At 37.2% G+C, this 26,120-nt stretch overlaps 1 protein-coding gene across 2 annotated transcripts in view; it reads left to right on the forward strand.

Annotated features, from left to right (window-relative positions):
- KIAA0232 (KIAA0232 ortholog) overlaps nt 1–26,120 on the forward strand; it is a 65,304-nt gene that overhangs the window by 31,116 nt on the left and 8,068 nt on the right. For both annotated transcript variants that reach the window (XM_064418737.1, XM_064418738.1), the window contains exons 3-6: nt 1,849–1,986; nt 14,889–14,955; nt 16,280–16,361; nt 17,561–20,858. In XM_064418737.1, the coding sequence (XP_064274807.1) occupies nt 1,849–1,986; nt 14,889–14,955; nt 16,280–16,361; nt 17,561–20,858 (3,585 nt within the window). The remainder of the gene's footprint in view (nt 1–1,848; nt 1,987–14,888; nt 14,956–16,279; nt 16,362–17,560; nt 20,859–26,120) is intronic.

The following is a 26,120-nucleotide window of genomic DNA, read 5'->3' on the forward strand; positions in this document are numbered from 1 at the left end:
ATATTTTTGAAATTACATGTATGAAGGACTGAATGAAATGCTTTATAAATTTCTGTGAGCATGAAGGTTCTTGCTGCTCTGCTGACAGATAGTTGGTAAAGCTGTGATCTATCAGTACAAAGCAAACCTTTGTTAGCATAGCGAAAAACAGTAATACATAGCATTTTGGGAATGCTTTCCTGCTGCAGTTGTTGTCTTTGTGAACTTTCCACATAAAATCAGAATAAATGAAGTTAACCCAGTGGAAATTTGCTGGTGTACCTGGATCTTCATGCACATAAAGAAATGGGTCTGTATTTACTTATTTGCAGCTGTACCCATGTGAATGAGCTGGAGGGGTTTTGGGAGCTGGTGGGAGTAGCTGGTTCTCATCAGTTTGTTTTCTTTCCCATGAGTATTGGGAAGAGTTAGAGTGCTCTACAGCCTCGTTGCATAAAGAAATACATAAACTGCAGTTTTGGAAAAGACTTGAAAATTTATTTTGTAAAAATGAATTGTAGATAGGCACAACCATTTGAACCTATTCTCTGGGGGTTTTTTATTCTTTTATATTATTTCTTTTGTTATTCCTTCTAATAACAGCATAGTAGCCTGTTCAAATTTTTGGTTTTAAGTGAATCACTGGCACCTTGCACAAGTACTAGGAAAATTAGAGTGACTGGTAGCTTTTTGCTCTTTCAGCACTAAATGCAATTCTCCAGTTTTGATGCTCAAGTAAGACTTTAAGCAGTAAATCTAGCAAATTGCTCTGCTCCTTCTTCACAAATGGCAGCCCTTCAGTGGCTGCATCTGAGGATGATTGGTCTCTCTTGGTCCCCGTTTTTTCCCATCTTGTTCTTTGATTGCACAGGGACAATTATTTGCTCTGACAGCTTGTTTTACTTTGTTTTAAAACCATAGGGAACTAGGAATTCTTTTAAATGATGGTAGGCCTTAGCTTGGTTTTCTTTGGAAGCAGTAACAGATACATGGAAAAGGTTGAAACAGGTAGGCTGAAAAGCCTCAGATGCTTGTGCATCTGTCTGGAGAAGATTATTTTAGACAAGCATACATTTTAAGATGTTTAAAACCATCTTACTGATAGCCAAAATATTTCTTTCATGAGTTGAATGTGGGAAATCATGTGAACAAACAGTGAAGAACAAGCAAGCCTGGTAATAAATTTTGTAAATTCTGAAAAGCTATATAATAGGGATGCTATGTATCTTCAGTTGATTACATATAATACAATAGCATTCTGCTTAGATGTTCCTGTTCTTCATAATTCTTACATGTGTTAGGAGCCAACCCCACCTACTCACCCTCACTTTTCAATTACATGAATTTTCTTTTGAAATAGTTCTGGTTTATTTTATGATAGGTACTGCTCTCTCTAGCTGTAGTCATGTTCATTTTAACACTGAGTTGAAGGCTTCAGGATCTAACACTGCATTTTCTTCCGGCTTGTTTAACTTTCTCTTAAGTTTGATCTTCATTCTCTAAACTACTTGCTTCTCATTCTTATTATTTCAGAGATAAGTGAAACTAACATATTTTGTAAATTACAGTAATGCATTCAACCATAAATTGGCCATAAAATTGCCTTTGTGGATATACTTTGCAAAAATTGGAAAATATTACAGTGAAGTGTGAGTTGCCTCCATGTCCTGTGAAAGATGCTTGTGCTTTTCTGAATAGTAAGTGCAAATTTTATGTAATTAAACTAATCTTTAATTTGGCAAAAAGTAGTTTTTAGCAGATAGAAAGGGGTTGGTTTCATTTTGCTCAGTATGTTATTTGTAGTCCTGCTCTGCTATAGCACTGAGATATTAATGCATTTAAATAATGTAATTTCTTGTTTGATTTTAGGAGAATGACATCTTCCTGGGCTGGGAAAAGGGAGCTTACAAGAAATGGGGAAAGAGTAAGAAAAAGTGCTCTGATCTAACACTAGAGGAAATGAAAAAACAGGCTGCTGTCCAGTGTCTTCGCTCTGCTTCTGATGAAGTAAGTCTGGACTATTTAATAGATTCTTAAGGCTTTATTGTCCTTCTTTTTGCTAGATATATTTTGCTTGTGATGTTTGTATTTTAATTTGTGGTTTCTTAAAATGCTAGTTTGCCAAGAGTTCTCCAAGAATTCTTTAGTTTTATTTAGTAAATTATGGAAATCGGTGTATGTCAGAATGATTTCACAAGAGATTCTGTACTATGTAGTGTCATGCTTTCCTTTCTGTAAACCCTTCCCAATTCTTGTCAGGGGCACCAGTTTGAGTTAAAGTTACCACAAAGCTTTGCATAAAGGTAATCCTAAAAATTCTAAATTGACTTAGTGTTGTATGGATAGAAAGGTCTGGAATATGTGTTGCTCTGTGCATGCAACATGTGCAATCCAGAATTCCTAAATAAAAAGCCATGTATAGTAGCAAATGTTCATTTTCCAGGTTACATGATTGAGTGGAAGTGGAGTTGAAGTGGACTGACTAGAGCAGGTGAGGAGAGGTGAAGGCAGCAGGTTGAAGAAAGATAACAGATATTGTGTAGTTGAGCAGAAAAATGGACAAAGGGAGAGGCAGTTGAAGGCAGTGTTTAAAAAGAAAGAATGATCTGTAGCACAGGTTAAAGGAAGCTCTCCAGGGAGATTTTTCAGACAGCAAAAATGAGAAACTGGTTTTTTAAGTTTACAGAACTATAAATACTCTGATCTGTCACTGCTGTAAGGAGAAAACTACCCCACCTCTGCAGCCTGGTTGCATTACTGCTCTCCACACCTTCCCAGTCATAGCTTGTGCTTGCACAAGCATTTGGGTGGTTATGTGGACAACTGGTTTGGGAAAATGAATCAGGTTCCTGAGATTAACCTGGTTGGGGCAGAGGAAATGTTAACCCAGAGAGGTTTCCTGGTCAGATTGGTGGCACAGGCACTCGTGCCAGCAAGGCTGTGGAAAAGTAATCAAGGAAATGGAAAAGATTTGGTGGTTATTCCCACCACCTTCCGTAGCGTTACCGTCACGTTCTGGCTCACTGTGAAGCTACCTGAGTATTTGTTCAGTTACCAAATTGCTAATTGACTAACTGGGAGATTTCTGACCTCCCACTTTCCCATTACTTATTATCCTAACAAAGTGATGCAAAGTACAATTTTGTTGGTAATTTGCTCTCCTCTCAACGTTGCAGAATATTGAGGTCAGCACTCTAACTACCACAGAAGTTTATTTGAATATGAAACAAATACAGAGAAATAATTGCAAGAAGTAATGTCTTTCTTGAGGATATGTTTGTCTTTGTATGCTCGTTTTATGAACAATAAAATGTAGGTCTGATACATAGACTAAGGAATACTGATGATTGATTCTTAACTTCAGAAATTACACTCCTGATACATGTCCACATAGCTGAAAATAACAAGCATCACTTAGAACTAAATTTATGTTATATAGAGAAATTTAGTTGCAGAGCAAAAGGAAGGAGATGAATTTATTAATAATTTTTAACAGAGAAGGGAAGAAACTATGCAACTAGTGTTGAAAGAATAAAACTACATGAGATCTGAAAGGCTGGAAAAATAACTTCACCTTTGACCTCTGTCACCTTGTCAAATCTTTAGTGTTCAACATTAACCTATAATCTGCAACCTGTAGACTTGAGTTATTTCAGAGCTGTTTTGACTTCTGTTGCCTGCTCATACAATTAAGCTTGTGCATTTTTTCTCTTTAATGAAATTGCAGGTCATAATTTTAATAATGTATATTCAAACACAGAATTGAACCTTTAAATGTTTTTTTAAATGTTTTTACTTAAAGCTGCTTTTTGCATTGCATGAAAGAAATACAGACTTTTTATTTTTTCCCCAGAATTAAAGGGAAGGGTGATACTAGTAATACTTTAAAGTAACTTGTAAGATATCTTTTATTTCTGATTTTTGAAACACATTTCTCATGTTGTTGGGTTTTTTGTATTTAAGTTTGTATGCTGATCTGATAGGAATAATGAATAGATTTTGGACTGTGAAAGATATGTTAAAATAATATTTCTGCTGAGGCATTCAAGCTACTCCATACAATGTTCATGATTTCGTCTCTACAAAAAGATAAAAATACTCTGTGAACTGTAGTTGAAATTGTAGATTGGTTGTGTGTAAGGAATATTTCTAAAAATTGTTGAGATACAAATATACAAATAAATACTTTTTTTCTAGTACGACTTTTTTTTAAGTAGTTTTCTGAATCGTCTGAGACATCTGAGAACATGTGATTTTTTTTGTTGTCAGATAAGGCAGATGTGTTCATTGGGATGTTCTCTTTTTGCAAGTAGCCTGATAAATAGTCCACATGGGCAGTTATGGAGCTTGTGTATAGTTTTGCTTACCTTCTGTGATCCCTTTTTCAAAGTAGGTGTATGCAGAAATGCCAGTCTGCTCACATGGATATGGAACACTTGCTCTTCCAGACTAATCTCTTCTTTCAACCTTAGTATTGGAGTAAAACAAGCAAGTTTGACTCTCTTTATTGGGAGTAATGGGAAAAAAGCCTTAGTGGATTTCAACTTGAATATATTTAAATAAAATTGTATTTAATTGAAGTGATTATAGTGTTTACCCTGTGTGCTTCTGTAGACAGAGTATATATACACATGTGTGTATAGGCACACACAAACACAAGTGGAAGAGCCAAAACAGGATGACAATTCAATGAAGACTTTAGGATTTTGCAGCCTGATCGTTTTAGAGAGAAAAGTGTGCAGAGGATGAAAAGGTGATGAGGGTCAGTAGTAACTTTTCTGACTCTCATAGAAAATTACAGAGATGTGGTTAATGAAATGTTGATTTTTGCATTTAATACAAAACAATAACATGTTAAGAAATGGCAGACAGCCTGCCTCCTCCCCTACCAGTAACCAAAAGCCATAAAATTGGTGATCATTTCAAAAAGGTGCTTGATGGAGAGAGAAAGTCATAAAATAATTATATGAAAATTGGCTTGATAGCAGTAAGTACTTTTTTTGTCAGACTTTCATTTAGTGGTTGAAACATCTATTTTGAAATAACCTCTTGTGGATTTTAATTTCCATAGTATTCATTCTTAGGGTACTTCATTTATGTTTTACATTCATACTTAGGTGCTTCATTTGGTAGCTTAGTTTTGCTTGATTTCTGTTCTGCCTCTTGTGTTAAAAAGAGTAATGCTGTAAAACACTAATCTGAACAGAAATAGTAGGTTCTAGTTTTAATTTCACGGTGCTGAAAACAAAGATCTGATTTGAAGAAGCCTTAGTTTGGTGTTTATTTCTAAAACGTTTTCTACATTGTGGAGAATGAAGAGTCAGAGAAGCTGCTGTGCCTCACTGTGTCTTTGCCATGGCAGAGCCGGTTGTGGACTAAGCGTGTTTGTGAGGAGGCCTGATTCTGACAGGCACCATCTGGTATATGTAAGAATGCAAATTGTTAATGGATGTACATTCTGAGGACAGTATTTTTTGTGTGACAAGCATTTTGGTGTCTCAGATTGTCTATATTTGTATGAATGAGTCTTTGGCTGCAGATGGTCATGATGCAGTCAGGAGCAAAGGAAATGTAAGTACATTGCAACTTGCCAGAAAATGGAGGCAGAATGATGGTGAGAAAGATTTTTAAGACAAGTACTTTAATGCAGCAATCAATTGATATTCTTACTGTAGTTCTAAAGTTTATTTTTTCTGAAACACTTGAATAAATAGCACTTAAAGATATGCTGAAGAATTGCTCAGATTTTAAAAAGCTTGTTAATATTGACCTTGAGTAGAGATTTTGTCTTAATTTTTGTCCTGCTAAAATATGGAAGAAATTTTAAAATGTTGTTTTGCAATTAACTGCTCAAGCAAGGATATCCGTTCTAATGGAACATTGGGTAAAAAGCCCTAATGTTTAGGACTGGGGCATATTTATATAAAAGTCCTTTGATGAAAATAAGAAATATTATCCTGAAATTACTGCCTCAAATTTTAAGTAAAGATGGCTGATCTGTCAACATTAAATAGATTGATGGTTAGTTTTGTTGTTGTTGTTTGCAGAAACATGGGTCAGTTTGTTCAGGTGCAAGTGGAGGTTCTTTTTTTTCTTTTTTTAAAGCCTCCTAATTCTGAAAGTACTTTATTTTGTATTTGAATAGTGAAACTTGTCATTACTTGTCTTGTTATGGTAAAAAGACAAAAAGCGGTATCTTTGAGACTCAGAAATTTATTAAATAGATAAGAGTTTAGAAATTCATGTGTGTCACTTTTTACAAGGTGGATGCTGTGAGCAAGGTTGGAATTAGAGGTTACTTATGGAGACTGATACATGTAAGACTTTTCAATAGGCATATTTCCTAGTAATAATATTGAAATTACTTATGTGCCTGTCCATTGGTCACAAATCCAAGCTTAATTAGCTTGTACCTGACTACTTCTCTGCTAAAATTTGCATTGTTCAGTAGAGCGAGCGGGTCTCCTCTGTGTTGCTGCGGTTCCTGTGGGGTGCAGTTCAGTCACCAAGCACTTGCAGTGTGACACGTGGGGCTGCACCCCAAGATGGTGCTAGAGTTTCAGTTCAACCAGTTGCTGTGTCCTTCTGCTGAAATATGTGAGGGCTTTTTAAGAATGAGCAAAGGAGACACCTTCCTGTGATGTGACTTTCTGCAGGGATAAAACCAGCGCTCCAAGACTTTCTTTCTCCCAGTCTAGGGGGCCACTTTACCTAAGCTGGTCCACAGCACATCCTGAGACATTCCTTGTGTCCAGTGCTGCTGATCTCCCAAGGCCTGTCATAATGGGGTTCAGGCAATGTGGCCCATTCTGAACTAACCAAGCTCTCAAAATCTGCTAACATGAAACAGTGTGCAACATGTTAAAGCAAGAGCTAGTCTTGGTTGATAGATTCCGTGATGAATTTTGAAAGAGAGCCACTCTGATATATTTGACAGGAACACACAGTGCCTTCCATCCCACTGTTCTAAGAAATTGCTGCATGGGGATAACATAGAAACATAATTGGTGAAACTTTGTAACACTAATTTCTTTTAAATTGCTCAGGTGTGGGCATGCTAACAGCATAGAGCATTGGCTTTGCTTACTTTAAGTCATGAGGGGGGAATATAACTCTTCTGATACTTGTGTTATCATATGGGACCACATAGAGGAGTAAGTGTGGCTCTAGTGAGCAGCTTTGTTAAAAATTTAAAATGATAATTTTATTCTCGAATGTGTCTTGCTTTCAGCACAAACTTGAGATGTGTCTAAAATAAGATTTTGTTGAAATTTTCTTAGTGTTTGTCATCTTTCTTACTTGAAGTGCAGAACTGTCAAACTTTCATAGCATCATAGAATCCTGGAATGGTTTGGTTTGGAGGGAGCCTTAAAGATCATCTCATTCTAGCCTCCTGCCATGGACAGGGACACCTCCCACTAGACCAGTTTGCCTGGAGTCCCATCCAGCCTGGCCTTCAACATTTGCAGGGGTGGGGCATCCATGCAGTTACTACAGTCCTGCACATAGACCTTCTTTGAAGAAATAATCTGCTAATGCAGGCCAAATGAATAAATTGGTTATGATTGCACATCTGAGCATGTTTTTATTGATGGGTTACTTTGGCCAGCTATTGCTGCCTTCAGAGATTATGGTATCTGTGTGACATTTGGCCTAAGGCACTGTTGCATAATCTGCCTTACACTTTGCAATAGTGATAGAGAATTGAGGAAAAGACTTCTGGAGTTTGTAGCAAGGAAACAGTCTTTCTTTTCCTCTTAGGCAGAATGACACCTTAACTAGATGATTTAAAATTAATTTTAATCACTGATTTATTCCTGTTGTTCCCTGATTAGGTAATACAAACAGACAGCTACACTGGGATACCAGGGAATCAGGTTGTAAACATTAGGTGGTTTCTGGAGTGATTTAGATGACACATTTTTGTATAACTAGAAGTGACATGAATGAGAGTGTTAATGTAAAGATATGGGACATCGCAAGAATGAATCAAGTTGTGTAAAAGCCATCTTAACAAATCAGAAAAATGAAATGCATGTTGAAAATTTGAATTTATTGAAGCAAAAAAATGAAGTTAAGATTCCAAAAGAGCCTTAATGGTTTTTGAAGCATATATGCTAACTAGCTCAGTAGTTAGCATTTCCATGTATCTGATTGTTCAGAGTCTCAATGCCAAAACACTTCAGAAAGTCAATGAATATTATCTTTCTTTTGAGTTGTATCCAATTGCCCTTATTGAAAGGGATATACTAGCAGTTTCCAGAACATGCAGCGTTATTTAGAAAATCATTTTAAAAATAGATACCATATAGGAAATGAAAGTCATTTCTCTTGCCAAGGTAACCATCACAGAATAGATTAATTACAATAAATCAATTTCTTTTTCTTTATGACTATGGCATTAAACAGATATTCATAGTACCACATATCTGATTTGTCTTGTTACTGAAGCCGCTTTACTGTCTGTAATAGTAACATTAATTGAAGTTGACAAAACTTCTAATTCCAATTTTTGTATGTGTTTTCTCAATATAGAAAAGATACATATTGAACAGGGGAAATTCCTTGTGGAAGCTTAGTCTGCACAAAAGTGGCTTCATAAGCATTATTTCTGATAGTACAGTTGACTGTCTTGGAGGCTGAAAGTAGATGTTCAGTGTGATTGAAAGTTATTTCACCTTGTATGTGCTTCCAGTGAAAATGGGAACCAGCTGGGACAAGGCAGATCTGTCCTCACACAGCTTCTCTGCTAAGCCTGGGACAGAAGCAAAGTCGGCATATGCATTTCTTGGAGGGAGGAGCAGCACAGTCCTTCAGGCACAAAGGAGTGGCAAGGAAAATGCCAGAGGAGTTGGTTACAGAGCTCTCTTGAATAATGCCCTGTGTTCCCTCACAGAGCAGTGTTAATAGATTATAATTTTCCTTAATGCAGAACAATAATTTTTGCCAAAAATTTGAGTTGGGGTCCATTATGGATTCTTATCATACACACAAGCAAACTTGAACAAATTTGGCAGAGCACCTGCTGCGGAAAATTCAAGTGTCCTTTCTGCAACTCACTTGATGCAGAAAAGAGCCTTTTCCCATAATTGGTGGGAACACACTTCACGAGTTTCTCCCATTTCGTTGATAATACAGATAAGAACATTTTAGCATGGGCAACCTGAAGTACTGTGATTAAGTGAAATCTCAGCAGCACTGCTTACAAGGATAGCAAGTCTGTTGTGGCTTTGAAGTCAGCATGTTTGTTTATATGTGATGAATAATAATCAGGAAGAATAGTTTCTAGGAGGAATTATCCTTTCTTGGGGGGATAACTTCTATTTCAGTGTAGCCTGCTATGGGAGGGATCTAAAAGAATTAAGTTTTAAATAACAGAAGTCAGATTAGCTGCTCTAGTAACCTACATTTAGGGATAGCATGTTCATTTGAAGTTAATTTGAGCTGGCAGATGATCTCTTTTATCTAGAATTAGTAAATAACATGTGCTATTTATTATCTCTCTCTCTCTTAGAAGGTGTTGTGTGAAGTGGTGAATCATAGCTCTGAAATCTGAGCCTGATCCTAGCTATGTGCTAGATATGTAATTTACCTTTCCAAATGTTGTTTTAATGCCAAAGACAGAATTAAGAGAGCTGCAGGGAAGTATTTTTATTTCCTTGTTGGAGAGCTATTGCTCTTGTATTTCTTAAAATAGCTTGGATTTTTGTCAGTTTGCTTGGAAATTGATACTCTGAGGTCACACATTGTTTGAAGATTACTTTGGATCAAGTATCCCAAAAAGAGAAGTTAATAAATAGAATCTGTTTTTCTGACTGGTCCAATATCTTTGTTGTAATTCATTATGTATTCAAGTGAGATAAAGATTTAATTGTGATCTAAAGGGACAAAAATGTTTTACATACTCTTAAATGTTTCTTAGTGCCATCCACCTTATTATGATGGAAAAAAATTCCATAATGCAAGCTGGAACCTTCCTTTGATGAACTCCACCTGAGTTGAACATCCCAGAGAAGCTACTATTTTAATGGATTGATTTATTTATTCATTTATTCATTCATATAGTGCTGATCTTGGGCCAAGATTTTTTTTAGTCTTTTTTTCAGTCTGTCTTGAGCACCTCTTTTGAGAGTACTTGTAATCAGATGAATTATACTGTGTCAGAATGTTAAAAAATGAAAGCCTAGACTTCTAACTTTCTCTCATCATCCTACAAAATATAGAAATAGATGTGTGGTTGCAGTGAATCACATTTTGTGCTTTACTCAGTTCACGTGGCTTAACAGCTGATTCATATAGGAAAGCTGTCTAATCCTGCACTTGGTGATGGGAGATGTGCCAAGAAAACAGCCCTGGTACAGTCACAATGCCATCTTCTCTGGAGAGCCCTATGGCCTGTTAAATCAGTGATTTGAAACTATGAATATATTGATTTACTTTAATTTCTAGACTGCTTAAACTTGTATTTTGTGAAAGGAGTGTCAGTGTTCTCTAGGTTATCCTCTTTCAGCAGGGGTTTGGACTAGATGGTCTCCAGAGGACCTTCCAACCTAAACAAATTCTGTATGTTTGGGAAAAGGAAATGAGGATTTGTTTTGAAAGTGTAAGCTAGAAAGCTCTCAAAAGCCTAATAGCAAATGAGTGATTATTTTAATTGTTCAAGTAAAATGAATTGTAATGCTTTTGCTTTTCAACAGGATTAAAGGGGCAAGGACCTTTCCCTGTACCTTACAGACCTGAAGTAACAAGCAATACATAGTAAATATTTGCACTGCACATTTCAAAGCTTCTGGAGGAAGCTTTTAACTTATGTTAGACTAGAGGCAAAAAACCTGAACCTGCCAAAAAACCTAAAGCCAAACAGCATCTCCCTAAAACAGCACTTCCCTTTGAGTTGTACAATCTGGCGGAATTTTTTCAGTTTCTGTGTCTGTATTCATGGTCTGTCAGATGTGGAAAATCTCCTTCTAAGTACTGGCTATCAGAAGTTTATTTTCCTTTGTTTTGTCCTGAAGACTTCGCTATTGCATATGTGTGGACCTGCAGGACAAAGTATATGTTTGCAGGGCATTTTTTTGTTGGAAATATGAGACCCATAACCAGATGATATTACTGGGTGATGGGAAGAGGTGAAAGCTCCGTGAAAATGAAAAAATTTGTTGAGCAGTCCCCTTCTCAGTTCTGTAGTATAGCTATGTGAAATAATAGTGGTGCTGTTTGTGATCCAATTCAGGAAAAACTTCTTAAATTTTCTGGATGGTGACTGTGCTGTGCTTGCTTGCAACATTCAGAAGTAACCTGCTAGCAGAGGTGAATATCAATTAAAAATTCAAGTGGTTTGTCAAGCACATGAGAGGAGCTAATGTTTCACAGCTTCGTACTCAAAACTGTGAACACATTGAAGCCAGTGCCCACTGTTAACATAGGCAAGAGTTTTTAGTGAATTTCAGTTTGATGCACATAATGCAGGATTTCTCCATGGTTCACAATATAACTGAATATTTTAAATTTATAACAACTACATTCAGAAGTAACTAACTACACTTACAGATTTAATATCGTCTGGGGACATTTTATGGAGCTATACAGAGGTGTGAATGTACTTATGAAAGCAATTGGATTGGTTTAGGCTAATGAGTTACCACTTGTCATCTCTGACTGCTCTACTTCTGAAGTACAGTTTGTTCAAAAGGTCTTAGATTTAATATCTGACATTATATATCTATCTATCTATATATCTATCTATCTATATATATATATATCTATATCTATGTGTGTGTGTGTGTGCTTGTGTGTTTAGGGAAAAAAAAAAAATCCAGCTTCAAAAAGAAGTCAAAAGTACCAAACATATTTACAAATATGTATAAAAATGTGTGTGAGCTTTGCTGTTCTGTTTTCTTTTTTTTTTAATTGGTCTTATTCTTCATTATGCAGAACAGCATTAATTAGGCTCTGAATAGGGTCACGGTGGTCAGTAAGGAAGACAGTGGTTATTGGAGTCCTGTAACTCCAGCAGTCAGATTGGCTGTTCTTGTTAATGCTGGGTGAGTTCAGAAGCTTAATTTATCTGTTAGCACCATCACTCCTATGCCAGTAACATAACACCTATCCTTTATGTAATCCTTCCCTTGCTGCAGCCAGCTGATAAAAAGCCAAAAAGAACAACTTTTGGTGAAACTGGATATACGTTAAAGTAGGGGAAGGAAAGAGAAATATGTTAAAAACAGTAGAAGAGAATAAAATGTGTTTGGTGTGCAGGAAATACTGTTATGCAAAATGAAAAATACAAATTAAAAAATTATGCACTGTCCTTTTTAATTCAAAAGAGAGAAATAGGTTGGTAGAAATCTAGGCCAGACAGTTTTGAGATTTAAGCCTTTCGTGATGGAATTACAAAAGCAATCATAATTGGGCACTACAACTTCCATATTTCAAAATGTTTATAAGGTGCTCCAGTATTTGTACTGTATGGGGACTGTCTTTAAATTTGAACATAAGCAAAGTAATTCAAGCAGATCACCTAGTTTTGTTAGCTAGCTGTGTCCTGTTGAACCAAGCCAGTGCCTGGAACGTGTTACTTTTAGACCATGAGGTTGTTACAGCTACAAGGCATTAAAGGTAAACAAGAAAAAAAGCAACTAAATCTCACCTTCTGAGAACACCAGTGTCATATATGAAATACCTGCCATGGCCTTTGTTACATTGAGTCTGCAGCACGTTTGCAGGTGCTGCAGCGAGCAGTTGAGCAGGGGGTCTCTGGAGCCCTGGCGTTCTGCACAGTGGGTCCCACCCCCGTTTTTTTAAAGCGAGCGCTGTCTCCGGCAGCGCCGTGCAGGACAGCAGTCAGCTGACTCAAGTATTAGTTTCATGGTCCAGGAGGAAATGAAGCATTTGATTCCAAAAGTTTGCACTTCTTCGGTGTAATGGTAAGCATATTGTTGCTGGTTTGGGGCATTTTCTTAGCATGATGTTATATTAAGTGAAGGAAGTGAGTCTGTATTCCGTGGAGTGTTTGCTACAGGTGACTGTTCGATTAGACAGTTTGGGGAGCTCAGGAGAACTAGGGCCAGCTCCTCCTCTGTTGACCTTTTTGAGGGAGGAGGGGGGAGTCAAGAGTGGTATGGGCATAAAGTGACAAATTATTACAACTACATAGCTTTGTCCATATTACTGTCCTGCTTGGTTCTTGCTAAATGATTGAATTTATACTCATAAATTTATTGATACAGAAGATGCCTTCTGAAGTTTGATATTGCTAAGTCATCCTCAGTTAAGTATGCGGTATAAAGGTTTATATTTAGCACTTCAGTGCAGCAATACAATTAGGAATAGAACATTGCTTTCTTTCTCACTTGGCTGCAAATAATTAAAGTTTAGAGTTAGCATATAAATCATTGCTTCAGTGTATGATTTTTCAAGTGTGTTTTTCTGACAGTGGATTAAACAAGCTAGTCTGACTGAATAAATTAGTATTCTCTTTTTCATAATATTTCCTTGTGCTTTAGCAACATAAATTCACATTTCTCAGCAATTTCTGGACAGCAGTCAGGAGATATGAGAAACTCTTAGACCTTGGGAAAATGAAATCTTAACACCACCAGGGTGACACAGCAAGTCAAACTCTTTTCTGTGCATTTCTGTAACTTGATATTTGATCGGCGTTGCCTTTGGAGAGAAAACATGTCCCATAACTCTATGCACAATAAGACCATGTTAAATTCAGAAGATGAGATCATTTTCTTGGGAGTTCGTGTAAGTTTTCCAAGTATAATTGGAACTAGATTTCCAACAATGGAGTTGATATTGAGGAAACTGTGCACGGGATACAAGAAGCTGCATGGTCCTCCCTCATTACCACTCCCAGCTGTAGGATGACATGCAGGGGACCTCTGGTATCTTCCTCACTAGTTCCAGATTGCTGTGTTTAGCTGTGATTCCAGCTCTGTTTGCTGTTACAGAAAGTGTGAAGTGCAATCTCCAAGCACAATTCCTGAGCATTGAATAATGGCAATACAAATACCCACACAGTACCCACCTCACCTAGTTTTCTCCAACAGGAATGGTCATTTCATGCTCTAAGTTGGTGTTTAGTATTTCACTGACTGGAATTCAAATTTTATTCCATTGGAGTGACATGGGGTTTTCCTCTGTGGGTAATATATTGGACTGTTTTGTGTGTATGTTTATTATGTAGAGGAATAAAGGAGGAAAAATAGAGGCTTATAGGAGTGTGAAGGTGTTTTACTTTTCCCTCTCCTGTCCTGTGTTGTTAATAACACAATGTTTAAAAAGAAAAAAAATACCTGGTCATTTTAAATTGGCAAGACTACAGGATGGGTTTTGCATACAGATGCTGTGGAAGTATTTCCTCTCCCTCTCTGCCACATATGTGGGTACACCTTCCTACTGTTCTTTCCACATTCGTGCCTGATTTCTGTATCCTTTTAACAATTCCATTGACACGGGTATAAATTGTGCAACCAAAAGGATCAGGCTTAGCTTTTTGAAATGCACTTTAGTGACCAGTGGGTGATTGAACTTCTATCCTGAGACTCCTGGCTAAATCTGCAGCAATACCGTGCAGTAAATGTGACATGCTGTGTTTGCAAAGCCTTGGAAATCTAATGATGCAACAATGTGACCTGTAGTTTGAAACCTCTGTGTGAATGTGTCTTCGTGTTACATGGAATCATTTTGACCTCTAACTGATGTATTTATAGGCTTGGATTTATACTCATGTTAATTTTTGTTGATTTTTTCCTATGTAGTTACTGTGCAAAAAGGAAAGTATGTCTGCTGATACATGTTTACTGTATTGGTATAGTTCTATGACATTAAAATTCTTTTTACTAAGTTATGTTTTCTGTTTTTCTTTTCTTTTTTTCCCACGTGGTTTTGTTGTCATGCAGAGTTCTGGGATTGAAACGTTAGTGGAGGAGCTTTGCTCCAAACTGAAAGATCTTCAGAGTAAGCAAGGTGAGGAAAAAAATGCTTAAACTTCTGAAGCCATGTATTGTATTTATCAGCTCTGCAACATTCTGAGACAGGAGTGGGTGTGGGGGAGTAGGCTGTTTTTCAGTAGCTTTTAGTACAGGTCATGCAATTTTAAAATACATTTGAATAATTTCATTCAAATAATTTAAGCAATTTTGTATTGGTATGCTTTATTTACTAAGAAATAGCCAGTTACAAATGGAGCTTTCTTCATGAAAAGCTATAGCTATTCATATCCAGCTGTGCCTGCTTTTTTAGTAAATATTCCAAATTCAGCATCCTCCCTCCCTCCCTACCAAAAGTAATGAAAATAAAGTAGGCTTGATTCTATTCCTTTTGTGTATTGATGCTTGCAAAGAGCAGGTGTGCCTCAAAATAATTATGTGGAAACTATTTGTTTGAAAAGCATCCAAATAACCACCACTACTTAAAATTTCTGGTCTGTAGGGGAATGATAATGGGCACTTTATGATGTCAAGCAGGGAGGGAGCAAAATGTAAAGTTGTATTGTCTTCAGTGAAAGTTCATCACACATAAATGTTTGCTCAGGCACACAGCAGCAGCCTTGGACAGTTAGAGTAAAATTAATATGCTTATTATGTAGTATAAGTAGCTGTAAATAAGAGAAACATTTACCTACTTAAAGCATGGTTTTAGCTGTTTCCATTCCCTGGTATTTTTAATCCTTAATTAGCTCCTAGTATTTCATAATGCTGTGAATTTCTTCCTGAGCTAAGGTGATGTTGAGCATTTATTTTGAAAAAAAAAAATAGTATGTCTCATTTTTTATTTTAAAGGTTTGAATATAAAGAATTAGAACATCTTCAGTCACCTCTCACACAGGAAATATGCCTTTACATCCCAAAGCTCAAAAATTACTGCAAGCATATTTCCTTTTAGTGAAACACTTGAGAAATGTGTGGCCAGTGATAAAAACATTTAGTTAAATAGTTGATTTTTAAGAAATATTTTTTGTGTCTGTAGCAATGCAAGAATGAGATAAGGATTTGGATATGGAACAATTAAACATTCAGCAGGAATCCTCCCAGTGGGGCATTGCTAGCCATGAGGTTGCCTGGAGCTGCTGTCCAGTCATGTTTGGTCAGATTTGCAGGACTGGACAACTGTGAAAAAATTGAATCTTGGGTGATAATTCATAATTTCTTAATGTTATTTACAGTGTTGTATGGAAATTTTACTAATATTACAGTTATACATTCTGGTGCTCTTTGTTAAATACTCTTATAAAGTACACTGGCTTTTTCAAATTTTTCTGTTAAGCATTTGGAATTTTTTTCCAAAACAGAGGAGAAGATTCACAAAAAGTTAGAAGGCTCTTTGACTCCTGAGACTGATTTATCTCCCACAGCAAAGGATCAAGTAGAAATGTATGCATTTTTTTTTCTTATTATCTGAGAGAAGTTAACTTAGTGGGGAATCTGGTGTTTTGTGGATATTAAGAAATACATTTCTTTTCAAGCCATCTCCTTTTTTTAATCTTGTATATTTAAATATAAGCACTTGGTACCATGGGCTAGTTTAATTTCTGTCAAAGCCCAGACTGCTTTCATTTGACTGTACACAGAACTGAAACCATACTTTATTTTAGTTTCCTGAAGACTAAGTCAACCAGACAAAAACCTTTAAAACAACATTAATTGACATGTAGATTTACAAGGGGGGAATAATCTGTTTCCTGGATTCAGATCTCACTGTCCTCTATTGCAGAAATGGCAAACAAACTCTTTTATAACCTTTAAACTCTTGATAACCAAAGTTATCTCCTAGTCAGCAAGTACCTGAGTCCAGTGTTACTGAACTACCCAGGAGTTTTGTCATTGACCTCTCTTGGAGATACAACTGCTTCTGTATCTCTTAATAGCAGCAACAGCCTAGTAGAAATGTTACCAAATGGATGATTTGTCTTCAGGGAACTGATTGTGCCCATGTGCATTTCATTTAACTGACTTGTAAAAATTTTAAATGAGTTTTCATTGAAATATATGTGATTCAGTAAAAATCTCTCTACCACCAAACACATACTACTATAAATGTTGCAGAAAACCATATTTTAACCTCTTGCATAAAGCTGTTAAACATCTTAAACTACTCAAAAACTAATATTTTTAAATAGATTTCCTTAATAACTGGATGATCAAACTATGTAGAACTTAACAGATAGTGTCTCATTTCATATATGAGAATTTTAAAAACTGAAATTCAGGACTTTCTCATTTATAATCTAAATCAAACATTTAAGACTGTAGTGAATTACCACATTATCTAACAAACCTGGAGGCACTTTTGTGAGCATCTACTGTTTCTCTCTAAAATGATGTTCAGTAGTCTCTGAAAAGGAAATTGTTCTACTTGTATGCAGTATATTTCTAAACATATATTAATATAAAAACTTTTAAAGCTCATTTTAATTTTCCCTTTGATATCATCCAAATAGTGCAGTGAGTGGCATGTGCATATGTAGTGCAAACTAGATTTGTAGCAATTAGACTGGTAGTGTTTTGCTGTGGTTTTTAATGCTTATCTCTGAAGCTCTACAATCCAGATGTCCCTTTTGTTTTGCTTTCAGGTACTATGAAGCATTTCCTCCTCTTTCTGAAAAGCCAGTTTGCCTGCAGGAAATTATGACTGTATGGAATAAATCCAAAGTATGCTCTTACTCTAGCTCCTCATCTTCATCCACTGTTCCACCAACTAGCACGGATACATCTTCTCCAAAGGACTGCAATAGTGAAAGTGAAGTAACTAAAGACAGAAGTAATAAAGTATCTGCCACTGTACAGGAAAGAACCCAGCAGAAGAAGAGTAAAAACGAGAAAGAAAACAAGTTTAGTAACAGCACCGTTGAAGAGAAGCCTGTTTTGTACAAAAAGCAAGTCCGACATAAGTCTGAAGGAAAGATGCGTCCCCGCTCCTGGTCATCAGGATCCAGTGAGGCTGGCTCAAGTTCTAGTGGTAATCAAGGTGAATACAAGGCATCAATGAAATGTATTAAAGTAAGACACAAAACAAGAGAGGTTCGGAGTAAAAAAGGGCGGAATGGGCAGAGCAGGCTGTCAATGAAATCTGGTGAAAAGGTTGACAGAAAAGTCCACAGCGGAAGCAGCAGCAGCAGCAGCAGCGGGTCCATCAAACAACTGTGCAAAAGAGGTAAAAGGCCATTAAAAGAAATTGGAAGAAAAGAAGCTGGCGGTAGTGATGGAAAAGATTTGTATTTAGACAGTAGAAATGAAAAGGAATATAAAGAAGAGCCCTTGTGGTATACTGAGCCGATTACGGAGTACTTTGTTCCTCTTAGCAGAAAAAGCAAGCTGGAGACTACGTACCGCAACAGAGAAGATATATGTGGAGTAACATCAGAGGCTGTAGAAGAGTTGTCTGAATCAGTGCATGGTCTTTGTATTAGCAACAATAATACTCATAAAACATACCTCGCAGCAGGTACTTTCATCGATGGTCACTTTGTAGAAATGCCTGCAGTTCTAAATGAGGATATTGACCTCGCTGGGACCTCAATATGTTCTCAACCAGAGGACGACAAATATTTAGATGATGTTCATCTATCAGAACTAACGCACTTCTATGAAGTGGATATTGATCAATCCATGTTGGATCCTGGTGCCTCAGATACGATGCAAGGGGAGAGTCGGATTTTAAATATGATTCGACAGAAGAGTAAAGAAAAAACTGATTTTGAGGCAGAATGTTGCATAGTGTTAGATGGAATGGAGTTGCAAGGGGAAAGTGCAATATGGACTGATTCGACCAGCTCTGTTGGTGCTGAAGGGTGGTTCTTGCAAGATCTTAGTAATTTAGCTCAATTTTGGGAGTGCTGTTCATCTTCTAGTTCTGGTGATGCAGATGGGGAAAGTTTTGGAGGAGATTCTCCGATCAGATTCTCCCCCATCCTAGACAGCACAATGCTTAATTCACACATGCTTGCTGGCAATCAAGAGCTTTTTTCAGATATTAATGAAGGGTCTGGTATAAACTCTTGTTTTTCAGTGTTTGAAGTGCAATGCAGTAACTCAGTTTTACCATTTTCTTTTGAAACACTCAGCTTGGGAAATGAAAATGCAGATTCTAGTAGCACTGCTAATATTCTTGGGAAAACACAGTCTAGATTGCTAATATGGACCAAAAATAGTGCCTTTGATGAAAATGAACACTGTTCTAATCTTTCAACAAGAACCTGTAGTCCATGGTCACACTCGGAAGAAACACGTTCAGACAATGAGACTATAAATATTCCATATGAAGAATCCACGCAATTTAATGCAGAAGATATTAATTATGTAGTTCCTAGAGTGTCTTCGAATTATGTAGATGAAGAAATTCTAGATTTTCTGCCAGAAGAAACCTGCCAGCAACAAGCTAGAAGTTTAGGAGAAATGCCCACTTTGATTTTCAAAAAGAAATCTAAGCTAGAATCTGTCTGTGGTATTCAGCTAGAACAAAAAGCAGAAAGTAAAGACTATGAAACTACACAAGGGTGTAGGGAAAGCAGTCCACATGGAGATGGCTATAGCTCAGGGGTTATTAAAGATATTTGGACAAATATGACAGACAGAAATTCTGCAGCAATGGTAGAAATAGAAGGAATAGAAGATGAATTGTTTTCAACTGATGTAAATAACTATTGCTGCTGTTTGGATACAGAAGCAAAAGTTGAAACCCTCCAGGAACCCAATAAAGCAGTGCAAAGATCAGAGTATCACCTTTGGGAAGGTCAAAAGGAGAATGTAGAGAAGAGAGCCTTTGTCTCAAATGATTTATCAAAAGTAGATGGTGGTGACTATACCACACCATCAAAGCCCTGGGATGTTAACCAGGATAAAGAAAACTCATTTATACTTGGTGGTGTGTATGGGGAGCTCAAAACATTTAACAGTGATGGAGAATGGGCAGTGGTGCCACCTGGTCACTCAAAGGGGAGCTTACTGCAATGTGCAGCTTCCGATGTGGTGACAATAGCTGGTACAGATGTTTTTATGACTCCAGGTAATAGCTTTGCCCCTGGCCACAGGCAGTTATGGAGGCCGTTCGTATCATTTGAACAGAACGAGCAGTCCAAGAGTGGAGATAACGGAATAAATAAGGGTTTTTCTTTTATCTTCCATGAAGACTTACTGGGAGCTTGTGGTAACTTTCAAGTCGAAGAACCAGGGCTTGAATACTCATTCTCTTCCTTTGACCTGAACAATCCATTTTCACAAGTTCTTCATGTAGAGTGTTCGTTTGAGCCAGAAGGAATTGCGTCTTTCAGCCCTAGTTTTAAACCTAAGTCTATTCTGTGCTCTGATTCAGACAGTGAGGTTCTACACCCCAGGATATGCGGTGTTGATCGAACGCAGTACAGGGCTATACGGATTTCTCCGAGGACTCACTTTCGCCCAATTTCTGCATCTGAACTTTCTCCAGGTGGTGGAAGCGAGTCAGAATTTGAGTCAGAAAAAGATGAGGGAGGTATTGCTGTTCCTCCCCAGGTAGATGTATTTGAGGATCCACAAGCAGATCTCAAACCTCTGGAAGAAGATGCAGAAAAAGAAGGGCATTATTACGGAAAATCAGAGCTTGAATCTGGAAAATTCCTTCCCAGATTAAAAAAGTCTGGAATGGAGAAGAGTGCACAGACATCATTGGATTCCCAAGAAGAGTCGGCCGGGATGTTGCCAGTAGGAAACCAAGATCCCTGTTTAGAATGCAGTATGAAAGAATCTCTAGAAGGGAGAGTGGTGGAGAGCTCTAAAGTAAACTGCAGAATAGTGGAGCCACGTGAGGAGACTGGCAGGTTTTGCAGTTGTAAAGCAGGGTGTCATTTCCCCACGTACGAGGATAATCCTGTTTCTTCAGGAGAGCATGAAGAGGTATGTGGATATATAAAATTACAGAATTTGCAGCTGGCAGCTGATAACCAGCAGTTTGTCATGTGACAGTTCAGTTTAAATGTTTGTGATTGTATAGATCTCTAGAAAATACAGTTTTGTAGAGAAACTGGAGGTTCCATCTGAACATAAGAATAAACTCGCTTATTGTAAGGGTGACCGAGTGCTGGCACTGGTTGCCCAGGAAGGCTGTAGAGTCTCCATCCTTGGAGATTTCAAAAGACATCTGGACAAAGTCCTGGGCAGCCTGCTCTACTGGGCCCAGCTTGAGCAGGGGGAGTTGGATGTGATAACCTCCAGAGTTCTTTTTGAACCTCAGTCGTTCTGTGATTCTGTGAAAAATTAGCCATCTTCAGGTATTTTGGTGTCATCTTGCATACCTTTAGAAATATATGCATGTGTACACTCATGTGACTTTAAAAATCTGTTTACCTTAGGTTTTTAGGTTATCTGATTTACATATAAAGTGTTAAAATGTGCATAAATTTTGAGTAATGAAATATTGCAGATTTTGATTCAAAAATATTTTAAAATTCTGAAGAAAAAGATCTGAAGTCAGTCTTTTCAATATAGTTTCTTCCAAGTAGAAATATTTGGAGTAGAACTTCTGGATGTAAACTTCAGCAAAGAAAGACTTGTAAAAAGGCTTAATTGTCTGGAAATGAAAGCATCCTCTTGTCAGCATATAGCCAAAAATAAAGAAAACGTGGATGCAAAATATCCAGCACTACCACAGTACCTTAAGAAAGCCTCAGCATAACTGAGTTAAGCTCAGAGGTTTCTTTCTGGTAATTGTAGGCATTAATCAAGATAAAAAATCCTTTCTAGCCAAAAATACCGAGTTTTTCTTGCTGTGAGCTCCCTCTGTTCTTGAGTAGAAACATTTAACTATCAAAATAAATTTGAGGTGTGGCCAGCCCAGAGATATTGTCTGGATAGTTATAAGTTACATCTTACATTTTCTTTTCCTTACATTGTACATTTTCTTTTCCTCTTCAGCCTCCTCTTGCACATACTCAGCAGTTGTAGTATTTACATTTGGAGGAAGTTTTTCCATTTTCAGCTGAATAGTTGCACCCAGCTTGTGTTGTGCAATTGCATATTTCTCAACTATAAGTTTGAAACACTAACTCATACATAGGCAAGCTAACCTTTCTCTTGCTAAAACTAAAACTCACCTTTTTGTTTAACAAAATCAGACTTTCTTGTTTTCCTTCTTCCTTATTTGTTTCTTCTCTCATCCTCCTTTAAATTAATTGCTTCTTTTCCCAGCATCAGTAAGTTGATATCTGTTGCTTGCACAAGAGAATCAAGTTTGTGACTTTTCCAGACTCTTTCTAGACATCTTGGTTCCTGCAGCTCTGTTAAGTTAACAGAGAAGAAGCGGCTTCAAAAATCTTTACTGGAGTCTGGGAAGTTTGTGTTTGTGCCAGGCCTTGCAGAAAGAGTCATCAAAGAACTTAATGAACTTAGAGTCTAAGTCAGAACAGATTCTGGAATTTTACCAGGAGTAAGTGAAATCTAACTTCATCATGCAGTAGGGCATAATGAATGAACAAGTGATTTTTCAGTTATTTGTGACAGCAAGAGCCTGGAATTCCTTCCAGCCCTTCTCAGATCTTCTTTCTGGATGTCTAGTGCTCTGTGAGGTTGCTTATTCTCATCTTCACTTCAACCACTTATCCATTCAAGAAACTAGTAAGTGGCTGGTATATACAGTGGTATCATAGTTTATGGTAGCTCTGAGGCTTGTAAGAGGTCTTTTGGTAGTGAACAGTGCTCAGAAAGCCCTGGTATTTCATTTTATTTAAATTCCTAAGTGCAAGAGGAAAACTTAGTGCTTCCCTTGCTCAGGTCACATGATTTTGTAGGCATTTTCATAGCTTCAAAGTGATAAACCACTGAGAAGTACCAAGGGCCAGCAGCCCTCTCAGCAGTCTAGACTTCAGTTTGGTTTGCAATTAAGCTCTTCCTAAGGGCTTGGGGAGCTTGATTTGCCCCTAAGCTCAGACAGCCTGGGTTAACTTGTCTCCCTCTATCTACCATGTCTCAAGAAGGTATGTGCACACTCCAGGCTTTTCTAAGCACCAGTAGTTGGAGTCTGAAGGTAATTGGATTTTGGGTTCAAGAGCATTTATTTAAATTTCTTATTGTGCTTCAATGTTTGTAAAAGATGTGTGTGAACTTTTTTCTTTTTAAGAGTAATGTTATTTATTTTCATGAACATTAAGCAAAATCAATATAAAATATCTAGAATTAGAACAGTCTAGGAGAAACTTTTTTCATGGCTACCCCACACATACATGCATGGGGGAAAAGCAGGCACTGTGGTCTGGACTTATTAGTATAGATTAATATTTATAAATATTTTTTTTAAATGAAACTTCCTGTGTTTCTATGCTTGACTTTGGACAGAAATTAAAGTAATTGTTTAATTCAGTCATCTGAGGTAAAGTTTGAGTTAGGTTCTGAGGTACTTCCAGTATTTTTGCATAAATAATGGATGTGAAAATACTAATATAAACCACAGTGTCATAACACATTCTGTTTTGCATCACTTAAACTTGAGTTATATATGTGCTGTGGAAACACACATCTCTGAATACCTCCTATTTATGAGCAAGATTGTAGGAGAATCTGGTTCAGTTTCCTCCCTCTTACCTTCTATATTACAGGACTTGTTTTAGAATTACAGTGTTTTGCAGCAGGAATTTTGGAAATAGCTCCTGCAGAATTTTTTCAACCATGAATGATATTTATATATCTAGCCATAAGATTAAAAACAACCCCTAAAATTAAACCAACAACAAAATTAAACCAACAAAACAATTTTTTTAAAAGTCCAAACCAAATAAGCTCGACAAAAAAAAACACTGGCACATGCCACCCACAATACTACATAAAACTCCCCAAACACAGCTCCCTTGCCCCCCCCCAAAGTACAGTCCTTTTTCTTCTGAGTAAATGTTCCTACTGTTTAGCTGTGGAGTCATGGGTAAGTACACAATCTGGACCAGTTAATGGCCTGTGAATACACCAACACTAATTTTCTATGGGCTCCAATCCAGCAGGTGTGCTCAAAGAATGCTCATACTGTTGGGTCCTTGAGATAAATAAAAGGACCTGTGGAGTTTTAAGGTCTGAACATGCCTGAGACACTGGTTTTGGGGATGAGGAAATTTTACTGACAAAAACTGTGTTTGTGTATCTCAGAACTGAATTGGCTTTGAGATTTGGTGAGGTTCTGTGCTGGAACAGAGTAATGCAGTAGAAGTGCATAACCCCTTTAGAAAGGGCTGTCAAGAGAGGAAGGGAAGAGGGGTGCTTTAAAAACATTGGTTCTGAGGTCAGCAGGGTAGAAGGTAAGCTGTCATAAATCCAGGTAGTGGTAAGAGGGAGACAAAATTTGGAGGTGCCTACTGTGTGCCTTAAAATCAGGGAAGTCAAGTGGAAAAAGAGCATGCAAAGCAAAGGACTGACTGTAAATAGTGAGTAATTTGGTGGCTACCTAAGATAGGACTGGGCCAGATAGTCCTTGGTAAGTACTGATCATGTCAGCTGATGAAAACATCTACAAAGACTCTTAAGCTCTAACCTTCTAATTATGAGAACATTATTTTGCAAAGATATTGAAGGGCTTGTATGAAAGGACTTAAAAAAGATAGAGTTCACAATAACAGTTTAAAAATCATGAGGGAAAAACCCCAAGGTTTAAACAAAGCAAATAAAAAAGATTTGGTACACCTGAAAGTTCTAGAAGTAAATCAGAAACAGAAAGATGACAGAAAGATATTTGATAAACAGAACTAACAAGCTTAGACAGCTATGAAAATGTAATATCCAAAGTATTGATTAGTGCATCTATTGTCATTGTTAATGAAAATACAGATGTTACACTGTTTCAGTTAGTCACAGCAGTATTAACCTGAATATCATGGAGAGCAGCAACTAATTTGAGAAAGGCTACTAGAATACTTGTTGGAGAACACATGGAAGATAGAAAATATATTAAAAGCAAATCTTATTTTTAAAGAGGAAAATGGAACTCAGGGAAAATGGAACCAGTGACCCTCTTAAATTGCCTAAATTGTACTTTAAACCGTAAATGGCCCAAATTTGTGAGTAACAGGAAATTTCCAAGTATTAGTTTAAGAGAAAGATTGCACTATCAAAATAATAGTCAGTGGCTTATTAGAGGACAACAGAGATGATTCTTTTTTCTAGTGTGTGGCATGTTTGTGGAAATCCCTGATAATAACAAACTGGGAAGGTTTGCAGTTATACTGGAAGACAGGATTAGAATCAAAAAGTTTTAAAATTTGAACAGCATCTGAAACATAAAATGCAATCCTGCAGGGACAGCTAAAATTTCTACAGAAAATAATAACTGTCTTTACAAACACTGTGGGAGGAGTGATAGGTGAGAAAATGATGTGAAACAGAGAAGCATTTTCAAATACATCATGGTTGAGTGTAGATCAAGAATGATACACTGCAAAAGACAGCAACATGGAGATCCATGAACAGGAATACCCTTCGTAAGAGCAGAGTTGCTCTGCTGGAGTACCGGGCTCCTTGTATCAGGAAGGATGTCTTGAGGAGAAAACACAAAGGTCACTACTTAGGAAAACAAAGTGAAGGAACCTGGGAGTGTTTTTTCCCAAATAAGGGAGACTCTGAGCAGAGGCAGCAGTTTTGCAGAAGCCATGTTCATAGTTAGAGGAGATAAAGGAAAAGCTGTGTTCTCTGTAGGCTCTGGTAAACACAAAGGAACTGGATGTGATGACCTTAAATCGCACTAAGGGAAATTGAAGAATAATAATTATAACCAGACAAGGGGCATACTATAAGGCTCAATTATTTTTTACGGAAGCAGTGGAAACTCTGCCTTGATGAGACTGAACGTAGGAATAGTGCATTGTAGTTGATTCCAGCTTTGTGCCAGAGTAGAGGCTAGATTATCTCATGGAGTCCTTTCCACATATATTTTCAGTAAAATTCAACAATGAGGTTACTGCCAAATAGGTTTTAAGAATATAAAGTCTAGACTCAGCTCCCTTTGTTAATTTGTGACTGGCGTCTTGAGCCAAGTGTGTCTTCACTGAGTGGCTGAAGTAAAATTAGGGCCTCATCTTTTGGAATGGGAGTCAGTGGGTTCATTGCTGCTTTGGCTTCTGAATTATTCATGTGTTGTATTCTTCCTGATAGTAAGGGCTTGCAGAACAGGTTCAAAGAAATATTTGC

Source organism: Passer domesticus, chromosome 4 (genome assembly GCF_036417665.1).
Source record: "Passer domesticus isolate bPasDom1 chromosome 4, bPasDom1.hap1, whole genome shotgun sequence".
Taxonomy (NCBI): domain Eukaryota; kingdom Metazoa; phylum Chordata; class Aves; order Passeriformes; family Passeridae; genus Passer; species Passer domesticus.